At 40.1% G+C, this 16,423-nt stretch overlaps 1 protein-coding gene across 1 annotated transcript in view; it reads left to right on the forward strand.

Moving 5' to 3' along the window:
* The window catches only part of GALNT17 (polypeptide N-acetylgalactosaminyltransferase 17), a 492,961-nt gene that overhangs the window by 402,738 nt on the left and 73,800 nt on the right, over positions 1 to 16,423 (forward strand). Inside the window, exon 6 of the mRNA XM_088445857.1 lies at positions 5,097 to 5,214. Within this exon, the coding sequence (XP_088301983.1) occupies positions 5,097 to 5,214 (118 nt within the window). The remainder of the gene's footprint in view (positions 1 to 5,096; positions 5,215 to 16,423) is intronic.

The raw sequence follows: 16,423 nt of genomic DNA on the forward strand, positions 1-16,423 counted from the left end.
CACACTGTGGGCAAGGGGCTGCGTAAAGCCATCTCCATGCTCATTAACAGGACACTGAGTGGACGAGGCAGTAGCAGCACAGACAGACCTCAGCACCAGCTGGGAGCACTGTGCAGCATGAGCAGACCTCAGCACTAGCCTGAACAGTCATCAAACTGGTAAGAGAGTGGTTTTAATAGTCCAGAGCGTGACATGGACACCAATAGAAATGTATTCCTATCCGTGTTTTTGTTGTATACATCAGAATTTAGTCTACCATTTTCCCTTGTGACCTTGACATCCAAGAAATTTGCCTCTACCAAACTGTAGGTGTTTGTGAACTTAATTGAACCTTCAAGGTTATTTGTCTCCAGAGTGTCAACTCTTCCTGTCCAAAGCATGAATACATCAGAAATGTAACAAGTGTATAGAAGTATATGTGATTTCACAATGGGGTCACTAAAAAAATAATTTATCTTCTTCATTGAACATGAATATATTGGCATATGATGGGGCAACAGATGACCCCATCACACACCCTTGTAATTGCAAAAAAAAATCTCCTTCATATAGAAAATAGTTCCGTGTATCTGTGTTAACTCCAAAAGAGTTTAAAACAACGTATGGTCAAACATAGAGGATGGGAGATTTGCTACAATAAATTCTTACATGTCCAACATCCCTGCCTGATGAGAAATAGGCATATAGAAATTGCAAACATCTAGACAGCACAGCAAAGTATCAGCTGAGATGTTGCCAATATCCAGAAGGATCTTCAGAAAGCTTGTAGTGTTCTTTTAAGAATGTTTTTTCAAGAGTAATAATGGTGTAAGAATGCAATCTAATAGTTGAGAGACTGGTTGATATAATGAATCATGGGATGATATTATTGGTCTGCCCGGAGATCTATGACAATCCTTGTGCAATGTTGGCAGGGTATAAATAGTAGGTGTTTTTGGGAATTCCTTAGTTCCTTAGTTAGAGACAAACATACATCTGAAGTTATAAGACCCTCGTCTCTAGCAGTAGTAAGAATAGCAAACAGCTCTCTTTGATATTCCATGGCAGAGTCACTGGGTAAAAATATCAAGTGTCAGTTGCTTTTCTCAATGTTCTATAGAGCATTGAAAGCAGCAACCAACACTGGATATATTGAATCAAATAGAAATATTCTACCAATTGTATCTATATTGTTTATATCCATGTGTGCAATATATACATAATATGTTTATGTTTGTGTCATAATGAATATTTTATGATTGAGAGAAGTCTGATTTATTGATCAATCAAGCATTTATAAATATATTTCATCATTTGCTTTAATGTATCTATAAACTCCTGTAAATAATGTCTGGTAAAACAGTGAGAGCTTATGTAATCGCTTATGATTAATGAGTTTTGATAGGGATTAATGCACACCTGCTGTATATTATTACAGATATTAGAAATAATCTATAATTTACAGTATAGAGTACATTATCCCATATATTTCTCATTTCCTATATGCAAGCAAAATATTCATAATCCTATTAATATACATTATACATACTTCAGTGTTTGTGATTATCTTATCTCTGACTGGTTATTGGAAAATCAAGAGAACAGGAGTTTACATCAGTGACTGAAAATTACTTTAGCAGAAATGTTCAGTTTGTTTTATCAGTTGTCTTCATTGGTTGGTTTTCATCAGGATGCAGGCATAGCTGTACAGTTAATTAGAAAATATATGTTGTTGAAAATTGATAAGTTGACTCTGCAAACATGCAAATAGTCTTACTTGTATCTGAGACTTTTACTAAAATAGTAATTGAAATGACATTTAACTGTATTAAATACATGATGACTATCAGTCATTAGCAATATGCTATTATTTAGAAGTGGGAGTAAATATTTTTTTGCTTAATATACACATTTTCAGAACAGCGCATGCACACTGAAAATGTGCAAAATGCATATGTGTATTGTAGGCTTGCGTCTCCTTACATTTGGAGAGGGGCTTAACTAGGGCTATCAAGTGCAATTCATGTAATTCACGTAGTTGCAACACAATTATATGTGGGCTCATACTTGATTTAAAATGGAAAAACAACAGCTGTAATTCATTTAATTGAATAAAAATTTCACATGTATCTGCATTTAATATTTGTTTTACTCACATAGTACTGTATAATGCAAATGAAATTTTGGCATTTATTAACATTGTCAAGAAACTTTTCTGTCTAGTGTATGTGATAGTTCAATATATTGTTATATTGTTTATAAATAGGGTAATGTGACTTTAGCATTATTTACTAATAACATCATGTATCTATGCTATCTCAAAGCTATCTCTACACTATGTAAAGAGGTTTTCATGTTGAGTTTGAATGCAGACAGAATGGGGCTTATTCTGACTCACAGACAAGTCACAATGTGCACAGATCCCATGGATTTAGGTATACTCAACATGTGACAAAGCAATATATAGGCTTCTATGGATGCCCTGGATCCAGAATCCATACATGGACAAAGATTGCTAGTACATACGGGTTGATCTTTCTATTGATGAATCACGCTATCTGTGGATTGGACACTTCCGGACAATTTTCTGTTTCGTGGGAGTGTCATAGGCATTTCAGATGCTCTCCATGCTTTTTAACAGTGTAGGGATGGGATGTTTGTTTCAGACGGATCTTTTATATCCATCATGGGTTCAGACACTAAGGATGACAGGTGTCATAGCAGGTGTAACAACAGTGGGGGAGAGGAAGGCTTCCACATGCAGTCACACCGAGTTTAGCTATATAAAAGAGGATTCTCACATTACCATAATGTAGTTAGCACAGGGGCAGAACTATGGGAGACAATAGAGGCGCCTGCCGCCGGGCTCCAGCTCTTAAGGGGCACCTCCTCCATTGTTCACAGCATATTCACCCCACTTAGGGCTGTAACTATGTACCCAGAGTGTACTGTCATGGCCGGCTAATACATGGCTCCTCTTCCTAGCACCTAGGAAACCACCATACACTAGTGGAGAGCTCCATGTCAGACCATCAGATGCTACCTTCGTCTATCTATAGCCTGTCTGCATGCAAATTGTTACATTATAGTGTCAGCGGTGCTGACAGGGGGGGCACCAAATTATATCTTGCCTCCGGGCATCTGGGATGAATTTACGCCACTGAGTTAGCAGTAACATTTGCGGCCAGACAGAAAAGTGGCTGTGGATGCATCAACCCAGAGTCATCCTCAATATGCTTTTGCTAAAATAAAGTACGAGTATGCAAGTGAAGAGATAGCATTTGCATCAGGTTTACATCAGGCGTACATAATACACACTTAAAGTCCACCCAGTTTAATAAACTTTTATTTTGATACAGAAAAATGCATTTGCAATCATGTTTGAATAAAAGAAAAAACACAATCAACAATACAGCAGGTACTCTGCTACTCCGGTATGCAGTCGTCATGTTTACAGTGACTGTATAGACAATAATGGTGACACCACACTGTTAACTGTACTATGTCAACACGGTTAAAATGTCGACATACTACATATTGACACCTGCACCATGTGAACATCATTAAAATGTCTACATATGACATGTCTAATTACGCAAATATAATAACACTACAAATCTTAGGGTTGGGTTTAAAGTTAAAATTACGGATAAGGTGAGTGTCAACATGTTGACTTTATGGCAATGTTAGAAAAAAGGGGGGCTGGTTCCGGCGCTTCCTTTAGATCTACGGGAATCTTGATGTTTCCTTCATATAATTAAGAGAGAAAAGAATATATAGTGTAAACCTATAATTACTAGCAGATACAAAATAATGATGTATGAATCACACTCACCATTTTTGAGTGAGTGTGTGGCGTTGGACCTATTAATCACATGGTCCTTCGGCGGTTGCCAATAGCAACAGTGATGTCACCAATGGTCTAGCTTGATATCGAATATCAAGCAACGTGTTTCGCAGAGCCTCTGTCTGCTTCCTCCGACTGATAGAATTTATGGCAATGTTGACATGTTCCAAGTTGACATAATTTATGCCAACATATTGAACATGTTATCATCAACTGCTACTGTTAACATTGAATACCTATCGAAATAGTGGAGTCTAGAATATGCCTGTTAACTCCTTATTGTGTACAATTTTTTTTTTATTAAATAACACCTGTCAGCTTCAACAGTGAATCCGCAATCAGTCAATCAACAGTGGCAAGCTATATTATGTCGACATTTACAGTGACAATACTATATTACAACAGTCAGAATGTCGACAATTGGATTTTAAGATAAACCTAACTCTGATCCAAATTCTAAACCTAATTCTAACCTAACCCTAATCCTATTCTAACTGTAACACTAATTGAAGCCTAACACTAACCTTAAAGTCATGTGTTGAAATTCTGGCTTTCAACATTCAGAAAGTCGACATTCTGCCATCATCATTAGCATTTATTTGCACCTGTCCTCTATCTCTGTTACAAATTTACAGTGCTCAGCCAACATTAGACTGCTCCTTCCCTGTCCTGTTTCGCTTTTACATTTGCAAGCTAGCATGATAGCTAGCAGATACAAGTAAATCTACACACCACATATGTGGTCAGCCTGTTTTGTGGGCATGCACAGAACCAATTTGCTTATACCCCTTTTACACTAGAGATAAAACCCAGGTTATTGCTGTGTCGACCCAGGTCGGGCCTTAGTGGAAACGGCTCCAAAATAAATAACCCGGGTCAAAGCTCAGTGTAAACGGTGTCTGAAGCTGGGTCTGAACTGGGATGGACCAGTATTCAAAATCTTGGGTCGGACTTGGGATTTAGGTGTAAAAGTAGTATAACTGTACACTGCACAATCTGGCAAACATACAACTTAGCATCCACTACAGATAGCATAATTAAAGCATAGATAAAGTTTTTAAACTTGATATACACAGACATATGGGAAGATCACTAGCATGAGCACTAGTTATGGCCAAATATTGTATGTATTTATGAAATATTATATGCAATGATTTAAACATCTTAGAAAGCCATTTATTTGAAGTTAAATTCCATCATATTTGAGCATATGTACCATAACTTATATACCGTGCTCATAATGTATCTTATTTTTTTTTCTTTTACTCAGAACACCTGCCATGATCGGCTGCTCTTTTGTTGTGAACAGACTGTTCTTTGGGGAGATTGGCCTACTAGATCCTGGAATGGATGTATATGGCGGAGAAAACATAGAACTTGGTATAAAGGTTTGTGCAACTATTTTTAGCCTCATATTTATCTATACTGTGTACAACAAAATGGATGACTTCACAAAAGAAATTGAATACAGAGGCAATTTATGGTACCAAAGTCATTAAAACTATATACCTCAATCACCAGACCAATTACATTTAATTGAGTTGCATTTAATTCACCGGAAATAATTCTATATTTCTGTCTACCCAATCTAATTTCCTGCTAATTATAAACTTTTGTTCACGCTACCTTCACTGATTTATTTTTTCACTCTGTTAAATTTAGCAAATAGATAGTAATTACGCTTTAAAATATGCAGAAATAAATCTTGTTTGTGCCCTACAGGGGTTGTGTTTAATTCTTTTAACATAGAGATTCAATAAAACAGGCATTTTCACCAAGAATGCGAACTTTTGCATATACCATATATGAGACGTAAAATATTATTTCAAAGTGGATCGTGCATCAGAATTAAACTTCCAATATTTGCAATAAATTCTCAAATTGTAGATAGGCTAAAAAATGTGAGTTAAATTTGGTCAAGTTCAAAGTCCCATTTGTCTTCTCTACATAATTATGCTAACTGCACTGTAATTATGTATCCATGTAAACTGATATACTGTCTGTATTAGTCTGTACTTACATATCCTGTTGTTACTTTTATCCATTTGTATGTATGTATGTGGCGTCTTATCAATAAACAATAATAATACTGTACTAATGTGCCAATAGGTTTGAATATTTGTGAGTTCATTCATACTTAAATGACTGCATTGAGTAATATTTTTAACAGTCTTCCATGAGCGCTGTGGTTTACCACTTTGGGCCATTTTGTAGACATTTTATCTACAGTATAGCAGGCAGACAATGCTACATTTTATATATTTTTTTATATCTCATCATTGGTAAAATACACAACATGCCGGTGGAACCAAATACTAATTTTAATTTTAAAGCACAGTACAGTGAAACATGCACAGAGTTCTGATAAATAGCACAACTCCATTAGGGCATCCTAAATTTTAATTAGCATTTTGTCCTGAGTACCAAAATATTTAAACAGTATAAATGTATTTTAAATACACTTTCAAGTTATTCTCTAGGACTAGAAGCAAAGTTAGGATATTATTTTTCTAATCTTTCCTTATTACCTTACATTATGTCCCATATGATTCAAATGACGGTACACTGTAGCTGTTCAGAATGCTGTACATAAAATGTAACCATGGGACCATCTGTGTGGAGTTTGTATGTCATCTCCTTGTTTGTATGGGCTTCCTGTAACAGTCTAAAACATTCTGGTAGGATAACTGGCCACTGAAAAAATGAACTGTAGTACAGTATTTACAGGTAAAAGAGTTTAAAAGTCATGGGCTTAGGTGAAAGTTATAAGTGGTTCAGGCAGGCACGTACAGTACATACCGTGGGTTGCTATGAGGCATGCAGCACCTCTGGGGCCCACCTCCCCCTGCACCCAGCTCACTTCAGCAACATTACAAAGAGAGTAACCGCTGATGATCCCTTCTGCAAACTGCTTTTTAGTCACAGGCACACTTTAGCCTGTGACAAGGAAACAGTTTGCTGCATGGACCAGATCATCAGCGCTGGCCCCTCACCTCTGATATGTCTCTCACTAAGAGAAGCACAGAGGAGGCGTGGCTATGATGATATCCCTGGACCATGGCCACGCCTTCTCCCAGCTTCAGTGAGGATATTTGGAGCGGCGCACCGGGTTTTGGAGGTAAGTAGTTTGGGGCAGGAGGATGGGGGTGATGGTGGGCATAGCTAGATCTATGGGGGCCCTGTGGAAATTTGGGGACCCCATGCCTTTTTTATTAAATGTCCATTTAATTTTTTTCCTAAAAACATTCCTGCTATTATATAGAATACCTAGATTTATATGTAAATAAAATAATTACAATAAATGTCAGCAGATAAACTTCTTAAAGCTATTTGTTCTCCAATATATGGACTTCATTTCCCATATTCCACCTCATTGTGGGTGACATCAGCGCCACAATGTAAGCAGAACTAGTTCAACTGTTTCAGAGGCACTCTCTGACTCTAGCTGCTGCTGCCAATACTGTATGTTGCCTGCAATTACTGGGTGTGTGGAGACTTGTCTTCAACTATCCAACGTTCAATATCTGTTACAATATGCCTGGGATCAGGTAATAAATTACTATAAGATGGATTCAAAACACTGACTTTCTGCATCTATATGAGGTCACTGAGGATGATCTCTATAATAGCTCTTCAATTAGCCTGGGGATCTCTTTTATTGTCAATGAAAATTTACATCCTTAATGACGCCAAATACATTATCTTTAAAAAGGCAGAGCACTGTTTCCTTTAATGTTGCAATACATTGTTTCTATGTTAACATTTGTTCTCTTCAGTTATATTGTACAAATTTTACTGCAGTCAATGTGTTTTGGACAATACATTTTTAATAATAATTGACAGCTATTGTGATATTTTATTATTATATGGTGTAGTTTCAAGTGCAGACACGAATCCTTTATTTATATTTTATGTTTCAAAAGGGATCATCGGGGCCTCTTTTTGTTATTTTTTGTCAGCTGCTATAATCAACACCAGCTCTGTGTCTTTATAAGCACACCTGTTTTTTTGTTATGGAAATAGATTAAATTGTGAACCCTGCTGCCTTTTTCACATGGTGACTGGTAACAAACTAATATTACAATTCAGCATTATTATTATTATCATTTATATATATGGCGCCACAAGTGTTCCGCAGTGCCTCACAAAGCATAAACAAATAGGTGACCAGTGACTTACAGTACAATACAATACAATGCAAGACAAGGACATGGATAATATACATTGCTACATTAGCGACCATAACACCTGCATAAGCAGCAGAGCATAAGCAACCAAGTGTTAGGTGACCTAGTGGGGAGTAAGAAGTAGATGACAGTAAAGTAGGGAGAAGCACAAAAGGGTAGAGGGTCCTGCTCGTAAGAGCTTACATTCTAAAATGGAGGGGTAGGCATATAGGTGTGACACAGATGGGGCAGACAGGGAGGAGGGAACATGTACAGTAGCAGCAAGTTTGGATGAGAGCTGAAAGGCTTTACAGAGATAGAGGGTCTTGAGAGCCCGTTTGAATGATTGCAAAGAGGTGGAGAGTCTGATGGGGAGAGGGAGCGAGTTCCAAAGGAGTGGAGCAGCATGGGCAAAATCTTGGAGGCGGGAGTGGGAGGAAGTAATCAGTTGGCATGAAAGGCAGTGTGCATTAGTTGAACAAAGAGGGCAGACAGGAGGGTGAAGGTAGATGAAAGCAGAGATGTAAATGGGAGAAGATTGGGTGAGGGCTTTGTAAGTTAGTGTGAGAACCTTGAATTGGGTTCTAAAAGTGAAGGGATGCCAGTGGAGGGCTTGTAGGAGTGGGAGGCAGATGTAGAGCATTTGGAGAGGAAGGTGAGCAGCAGCATTGAGGACAGACCGGAGAGAAGAGAGATGAGAGTTGGGGAGGCCAGATAGGGGGAGGTTACAGTAGTCCAATCTGGAGATGACCAGTGAGTGTATGAGGGTTTTAGTAGCATCCCCGGTGATATTGGGTTTGATCTTGGAAATCAAACATGTTATCTATTATGAAATTAATTATATACACAATTTGACATCAGTTCTTTAAATTTTACATATGTTTTGGACATTCTATAGGATGTTTGATTTTATGGTAACCATTCCTAGAAAATGACTTATTTGTTCAGCTTCCAAGATGGATTTAATTGAAGGCCTTAGGTCATTTAAAATGTTCACTCTCTCAGCTTTACTGCCAGAGATGCAGTTGTAAGATACTTATTTGTTCTACTTCTTCTTAGTAGCTACTACTTGTAGTCTGTGTTGAGTCTTACACAAGCTTCTTTAAGTGATAATGCATATAGGCACCCAGGCCTGGTATCACCCAGAGGTGTGTTAGCTGGATGCTATCATCTTTTGAATCACTGTGGCTTACTTCAGAGTCATAACTAGACATTTTGGTGCCCTGGGCCAGAAGTAGCATTGCCTGCCATGAAAGAGGTGATGGGCTCGAGTCCGGGGTATGACAGTGACAGTATTTTAAAATGTGAGCCTTTAATTAAGGTGAATGTGACTGAAGGGTCACTTAGGTTTGGAAGGGGAGGTAGCCAGGCAGCAGAGGGAATGGAGGGAGAGTCAGCCAGGGTGAATATAGGTAAGGGTTGTGATCAGACACAGAGAGGAGATGCCGGTGATCAAAAAGGAGAATGATTAAAATAGAAAATTGATAGGTGCCACCATACAGCACCCCCTGTCTTGTGGTGCTCTGTGCCATAGCACGTCGGACCACCCTAGTAACAGCTCTGTGTATTTTTGTATTGCTTAACCTACCTGACATCTCTCTCGCTGTATTATATTACTAGCTATTAACACTGGTCAGTGTGGGGTATATTTCAGTGTGTCACAGCTATATTGTGTCACGTTTTGATCATCTATTCAGAATTTGGACTAATAAATGAAAGAAGATTCCAATTCACTATTACAGGTCTTTTTTGGGGCTTCACGCACTCTGCTGAATGCCCTCACACACACAACAAGACCATCTGGCCTCCAAATTTTTGAGTGGTATCTGAACACTTAGCTCTTCAGGCAAGCTTCCCAAATTCCTGAAATGCCCCCATAACCTCTATGAGCTATTATACCTCATGTACCTCATCCTCATGTAACAAGTTACTATTTTTGTGTACATTGTAAGAATATGAGCAGGACCCTTTTTACATCTTTGTTTGTTAGTTATTACCCAGTTTCGTTTTGTTATGGTTTGCATGTACAGTATACAATATATAATGTAGTGTGCTCTTTTATGAGAAAAGTTACCATTGCTCGCTTAAAGTTCCAAGTCACTCCATACTCTGGACAAGTATAAAAATAATTATAAAAAAGCACAATATACTTAAATATATTTGTGTGTTTTTGCAGAACAAAGTGGACAACCATTCCCTCTATAAATATTTTATTCATAACCATAACTCTAAACCAAAAAATTAACAATTTCATTCACTTAGATTTAGAGAAAGAGGTGGTTCTTGGAACAACTAGGGGTAAATTTACTAAAGTGAGAGTTTGGGAGAGTTTGCAAACTCTGGAGAGTTTGGTCATTTTATCCCACTCTCAAACTCGGGAGAGAGATCTCCTTTGCTGCGGGAAAATACTGGAGAGTTAGCAAACTCTCTTCAATTCACCATCGGCAAAACTCGAGAACCTTTTCACTGGTGAAGATAGGATTCGGAAATTTAACAAGCAGAGAGTTTCTAAACTCTCATGAGATGGAAAAATTAATCTCAGAATTAATTGCAGAAATCCAATACGGGCCACAGACACACTGTAACAACACGCTACAGTATATTGTTACAGTATGCTAATGACAGCTCAGGGATTGAGCTATCAGTACTGGGCCGCGAGATAATCAGCGGCGGCTTAACATTAGCGGCTGCTCATTGGCTGGGACCCACGTGGACTTAGCCAATGAGCGGCTCCTCCACGTGGGTCCCAGTCAATGAATGGCCACTAATGTTAAGCCGCCGCTGATTGGCTCGTGGCCCCACACTAATGATAGCTCATTCTCCATGAACTGTATCAATGTGATGTAGCGTGTTGATACAGTGTGTCCAGCGCCCTATTTGGATTAGTGCAGAGAACATCGTGGGACAAAAGGTGAGTATTGGATGTTTTTGTTAGGTACTTCCATAGGATACTTTATGTTGAGAAGTGGACGTGAACATCTGGGAACTGGTGAGTATGTGTGAGTGTGTAAGGATGTAATAAATCTTTATTTTCACGGTGTGTGTGTCTTGTGTTTTTTCACACATTTCTTTATAGGTGAACTAAATGTACCAGCAGCCCCTTAATGCCCAGCATGCTGGTACTTGTGGTTCTCCAAGTACCAGCATGCGGGGGGAGCTTGCTGGAACCTGCAGTTTTACAGTAAAGACAATGTTGTTAATTCTATTTTTAACAGTACACCTATCAACCCGCCACCCACCACCCAGGGATGGCGGAGATAGCCCCAGGCTATCAGCCTAGGACAGGGGTGCCCTGGAGAGGGGGACCCCTTTATTGGGGGGTCCCCAACTCCCCTGGAATCCCTGGGCTGACTAGCGGTCAGGGCTGATGCTGTGGCTGGGGGGGCCCGTTGAAAGGGCACCCCTGGCTGTGGCATCAGCCCCCTGCTAGAAAGGGTCCTGAGCTGGTTTTAAGTATAAGGGGAACCTCACGCAAATTTTTTCTCCCTATATTTAACACCAGGTCTGGCCCTGCCGCCTGGTGCTGGTTCTTAAATTACTGTGGAACCCTACACATTTTGGACCTCATTCAGAGTCGGTCGAAGCGGCCGCACGGTCGTATGGGAAAAGGGGCTGGACATGCAAATTATTCCCTCGCAAGTCGCGTCCCTAAGTTCGGATCAGCTGCTGCCCGACCAAGGGGAGGAAGTGGCCGGCAGACAAAAAATACACCCCCTTCTCGTACGCATTACACGTCATCTCCGGGCATATAAGGATTAGTCGAGACCATCGCGAACCATCGGAACTTGTCGTAGAGCTTAAGGTTGACCATACCCTCTCTTAAGCTCTACGATCATGTCAGTGTAAAAACTTCCCATGTCACATGTGCCATGATGCTACTTTGTTAATTATGCACTCCCATAAACCGTATGCACTGTCATAAAACGCCATTCGCATAATTAGGCACGCCTGCGTCTGGATCTCCACTCCCCCGTTTTCAAGCACCTTCCCCTGTTACCACCCACAAATGCCTCAATCTGTCACTCAAACTACCGACCTGGCTGTGTTCAAGGAGAGAGAAATTTCTGATCATAGCGGATAGTTTGCGCACGTGCACTGTGAAATTTACGCATGCGCAGTATAGCGAACATCGGTGGTGTACGACCGTGTGGCCGCTTCGACTGACTCTGAATGAGGTCCTTTGTTCCCTGTAATTTTAAGAACCAGGACTGGCCGGCAAGTCCGAGGCTGGTTAGTCTTTTGGTGGGGCCCTATGTAATTTTTTTATTAAACCTTTAACCCATTTTTTTACAGCCTGGAACACAAGCAGCCTTCACATATCTCACTGATATGTGCAGGCTGCTTGCTTGGGAGTGTTTTGCAGAGAGAAGACACTACAATCTTGGGTGAGTCATCTCCTGCAAAACCTGCTACTTGGGAGAGAAATCTCATTCTGCTTCACCATCAGACATCTCACTGTCAGCTAAACTCACTTCTTGGTAAATTTGAGAGTCTCAGGAGCCTCAAATCACCTGTGTTTCGGCATAGCTAATCGAGTTGAAAATAAAGCAAACTCTCCTAGACTCGATTCTTAGAATATTTACACCCTAGTCTCACTTAGAGAGATGTACAATATTTGCAAGCTGAATATTATGTTACCACGGAGTATAAATGATAGCTTTGATATCACTCCATTCCTGTGAAAATATGGGAGTAATTTTGTGATAAAATCTGAACATATTCTCCACTCTATATAAATGTATGAATTCTAGTTTTACTACATAGATTTCACTTTTTTAAAAAATATTTATTATTTTATGAATATAATCCACAATTTATATTATCTTTTATTGGCCCATATTTATTTATTTGCATGTTTATTCATTTGAGATTTGAATCACAAAGAAAATGGGCACTACGGATGTATCCTACTCCTGCTACATCTTTGCCGTCGCACTAAAAACATGCGCACACATCGCACCATGTGATTACCGGCAGCAGCATACACTACGTTACGTTATGGCGTGCACTGCGATACACATAAACAGAGGAGAAGTTGTAGATTTTGGTGGGCAATAGTCTAAGCAAAGAGAAACAGAAAATGTGCAGTTTGAACAGAACCATGGAGGAAAAATGGATATAGACAAGGACACTGGCATCCCATCAAGTCGACATCAGCATATTACCAAGTTGAGATATGGCAAGTTCTGTTTCTTCACAAAAGATAAGACCATAATGTGCATTGGTGAAATCATTGTAAGAGTCACCATTACATATGTGCAAACTTGCAATGAACTTTAATTAGTTGAGCACATAGGAGCAAATTCTTTCCATGCTCTTTTTTGCAGAATAGTCCTGAAACATACATTCTGCCATCTTCTCAAACTAGAGAGCATATTTTATGGGAGACAGTCCAGATCACTTCCTTATGGACATAATTGAAGCAACTGAAAATCACTACTCTTGATTTGCTATCAGCGGCATTGCGCACTGGTCTGATGTGATGAGCTCAGGGAGGGTGGGCATGAGAAATATTTATAAGGCAGTGACCCTTTAGGAGTCTGGTAAATCAAACACTTGAAGGTTATTTCTACTCTTTTCTCAAGATCATCCAATTTGTTCCACATTTGGTTATGAACATTTCTTAATTTATTAGAATGGTAACACTTCACACAGAGGAGGAGATGTACTAAGCTCTTGAAAGTGATAAACTACCAGCCACTCAGGTCCTAAGTTGAGATTGAGGTGCATGGAGGACGTACAGTCTAAGAAATGTGTTGAAAATGTAGTGGACCTTCCTGGTGGTAACAGGGAGATGTCTTAGTGCATGTGCAGAGATGGCCCATCTAATGGGCATGTTATGAGAGTGTCACATGCATATCAGGGAAAGTGGTTGTAAACACAAATGCTCAACCACTCACATAGGAGGCCTTACTTGGACGTACAAACTGCACCTGCCATAGGGCTGGTGCAAGTTTCGATGGTGCGACATATGGTGCTTCTAAAGATGCATCAATCTATATTTTAGCATCAACGGATGCTGACAGTGTTTGTCTCAGACGTTGCACATTCGGACACACTGATGTACACCAGGAAAGGACATTGTAGTGGCATGTGCATAAAGTTGTAGACGAACCACTGCCAAAAGACACAGACACTGACATAGCTGCATCCAACTCAGAATCAACCCCACAGTGTGAGCTGCTGCATTTGTGAATTTATATCCTGTTAAGGTCTTTATAAATTATTCTCCCTGTTCTTTCATCATAACAACATTATAAGTAGCAGCAGGAGCAGGAGCAGGTAGCTGCAGCTGGGAAGTAGAGGGGATGTGGCAGGAGGTTACATTACCTGGTCTGGAGATGTGGCAGCCATATTTGGATCCACTCACTGCTTATCCTGTCAACTCTGTTGCTTTTTCAGTTGCATCAGCACAGAAACAAACTTTGGGCCTGATTCAGACCCACTCGCGAGCGGCTGTCCGCTCGCAAGTGGGTTGATGTTCTTCAGTGAGCATGCGCACGACGGAGGGTGCTCCGTCGTGCGCATGCGCCAGACGCGATGAGCGAAGGAAAGTCCTTCGCTCGTTGTGTCTGATCAAAGGGGGCGTGCTGTCAATGTTGATTGACAGCACGCCCCCTTTGGTGGGCGTGCCGGGGGCGTGCCTCCCTGACGGGGGCGTTCCTATGGGAACGCCTCCCGTCAGAAGCCGGCCCACTGACATCACTAGTGATGTCAGTGGGAGTGATTTTGGCTCTGATAGAGCCAAAATCACTCCGGAGCTTGCGGTTGAAAGCCTCAACCGCAGGCTCCGGCTCGCAGTTTCGATGGTCGCGATGGTCAAGACCATCGCGGCCATCAAAATGCACGCTTGTATAGGCTGTGGGTGGTGACCCACAGCTATACGAGCGTCCAGGAGGACGCTCCATTTTCTTGGAGGGCGGCCCTCATTCAGAGCGTGCGCTCTGCTCAGAGCGTACGGCTCTGAATGAGGGCCTTTGTCTATACAGATAAGTATAGTCAGAAAGAACCACACTGCACAATTGTGTCCATGGGAGGTCAAGAAATGACCGTTAAAATTCTGGGGCTGTAATAGAGCTCTCTGTGCACCCAACTGCTCACATCACAGCCAAAACCAGATGTCCTTTACTCCTCTAACTTAATTAGTTGATGGCGAACAGATTTTATTTTCAACACAAGGTACATTGTGTCCCCAATGGGCTCATTTGTATTTTATTTATTTTACCAAGACTTACAGATGCCTATGGACGAAAGAGGAGGGCACCCAAGTATTTGGTAAGTATGTCATTATCCTCCTGGCTGGTTCAGCCTGGTGCTGGTAATTGGAAAATAGGGGGAGCCTCACACAATTTTTTCACCCTATTTTCCAATACCAGACCAAGCTCAGAGGTCTAAGGCTGGTTATTGAGTTTGGGGGGAACCCCACACATTTTTAAAAAATTTTACTATTTTGCTGCTACTATACCAGCAGAATCTAAACTAGCATCTTTGGAAATGTGTGTTGGTGATATATTATATTTTCTATTAGGCTTTTAATTTTAGGCTTTAATTTATGAAACATTCTATAGGGTCATATAGTTTATTAAACTGCCAACCTGTCTGCCATTCCTGTGCCACCATGGGCCTGATTCAGAGTTGTCCACTAAACCGATGTTTTTGAAGTTGAGTGATTATCGGCCATTTGCACATGCATCTGAGTCGCACTGCACATGGGTCAAGTTACATTACCGTACATTACTGCAGCAAATATTTACTCTGTGATTGACAGTTAGGAAGCGTTTTGAGGGAGTAATGGGGAGTGTCAGCTAAAAATGCAGGTGTATCGCATTCATTTCGGGGGCATGTCACATCTTGTGTCTGCGATCCTATATGTAAGAAATATGGCTCCAGCATATCAGTTCCCACTGTCATTCTACATGAACATAGAGTTACTCAGGACTGCTAACATCTCAGCGTTGTACACATTTGAAACAGCATTAGCATACATCTCTGAATCATGAGGCCGATGATTTCTGAAATGCTGTTTGGAGAAGTGTGTTGATAATATATTATCTTTTTTTTTCTACTAGGCTTTTACTTTGAGGCTATTAGTTCTTGATTAATGAAAGCATTTTATAGGGTTGTATAGTTTATTAAACAGCCATACTGTCTGTCACTGCTGTGCCACTATGTTTCATAGATGTGCTATATTCTTTTAAACTGCCATTTGTTTGTGTCGCTGTTCTGTCGCTTAATTAATAATTCTTTAATTAGCAATTTCTTGTACTAGCCTATCACTCTGCTGTTACTATGGCTTGAATCTCCTGAGGCCTATGATTTCTGATTTGCTGGTTGGAGAAGTGTGTCGGCAATATATTATATTTTTACTAGGCTTTTACTATTAGGCTATTTATTCTTGATTCATAAAAAACACTCTATATACTGTATATAT

This window comes from Taudactylus pleione, unplaced genomic scaffold, assembly GCF_031769625.1.
Source record: "Taudactylus pleione unplaced genomic scaffold, aTauple2 ptg000391l, whole genome shotgun sequence".
NCBI lineage: Eukaryota > Metazoa > Chordata > Amphibia > Anura > Myobatrachidae > Taudactylus > Taudactylus pleione.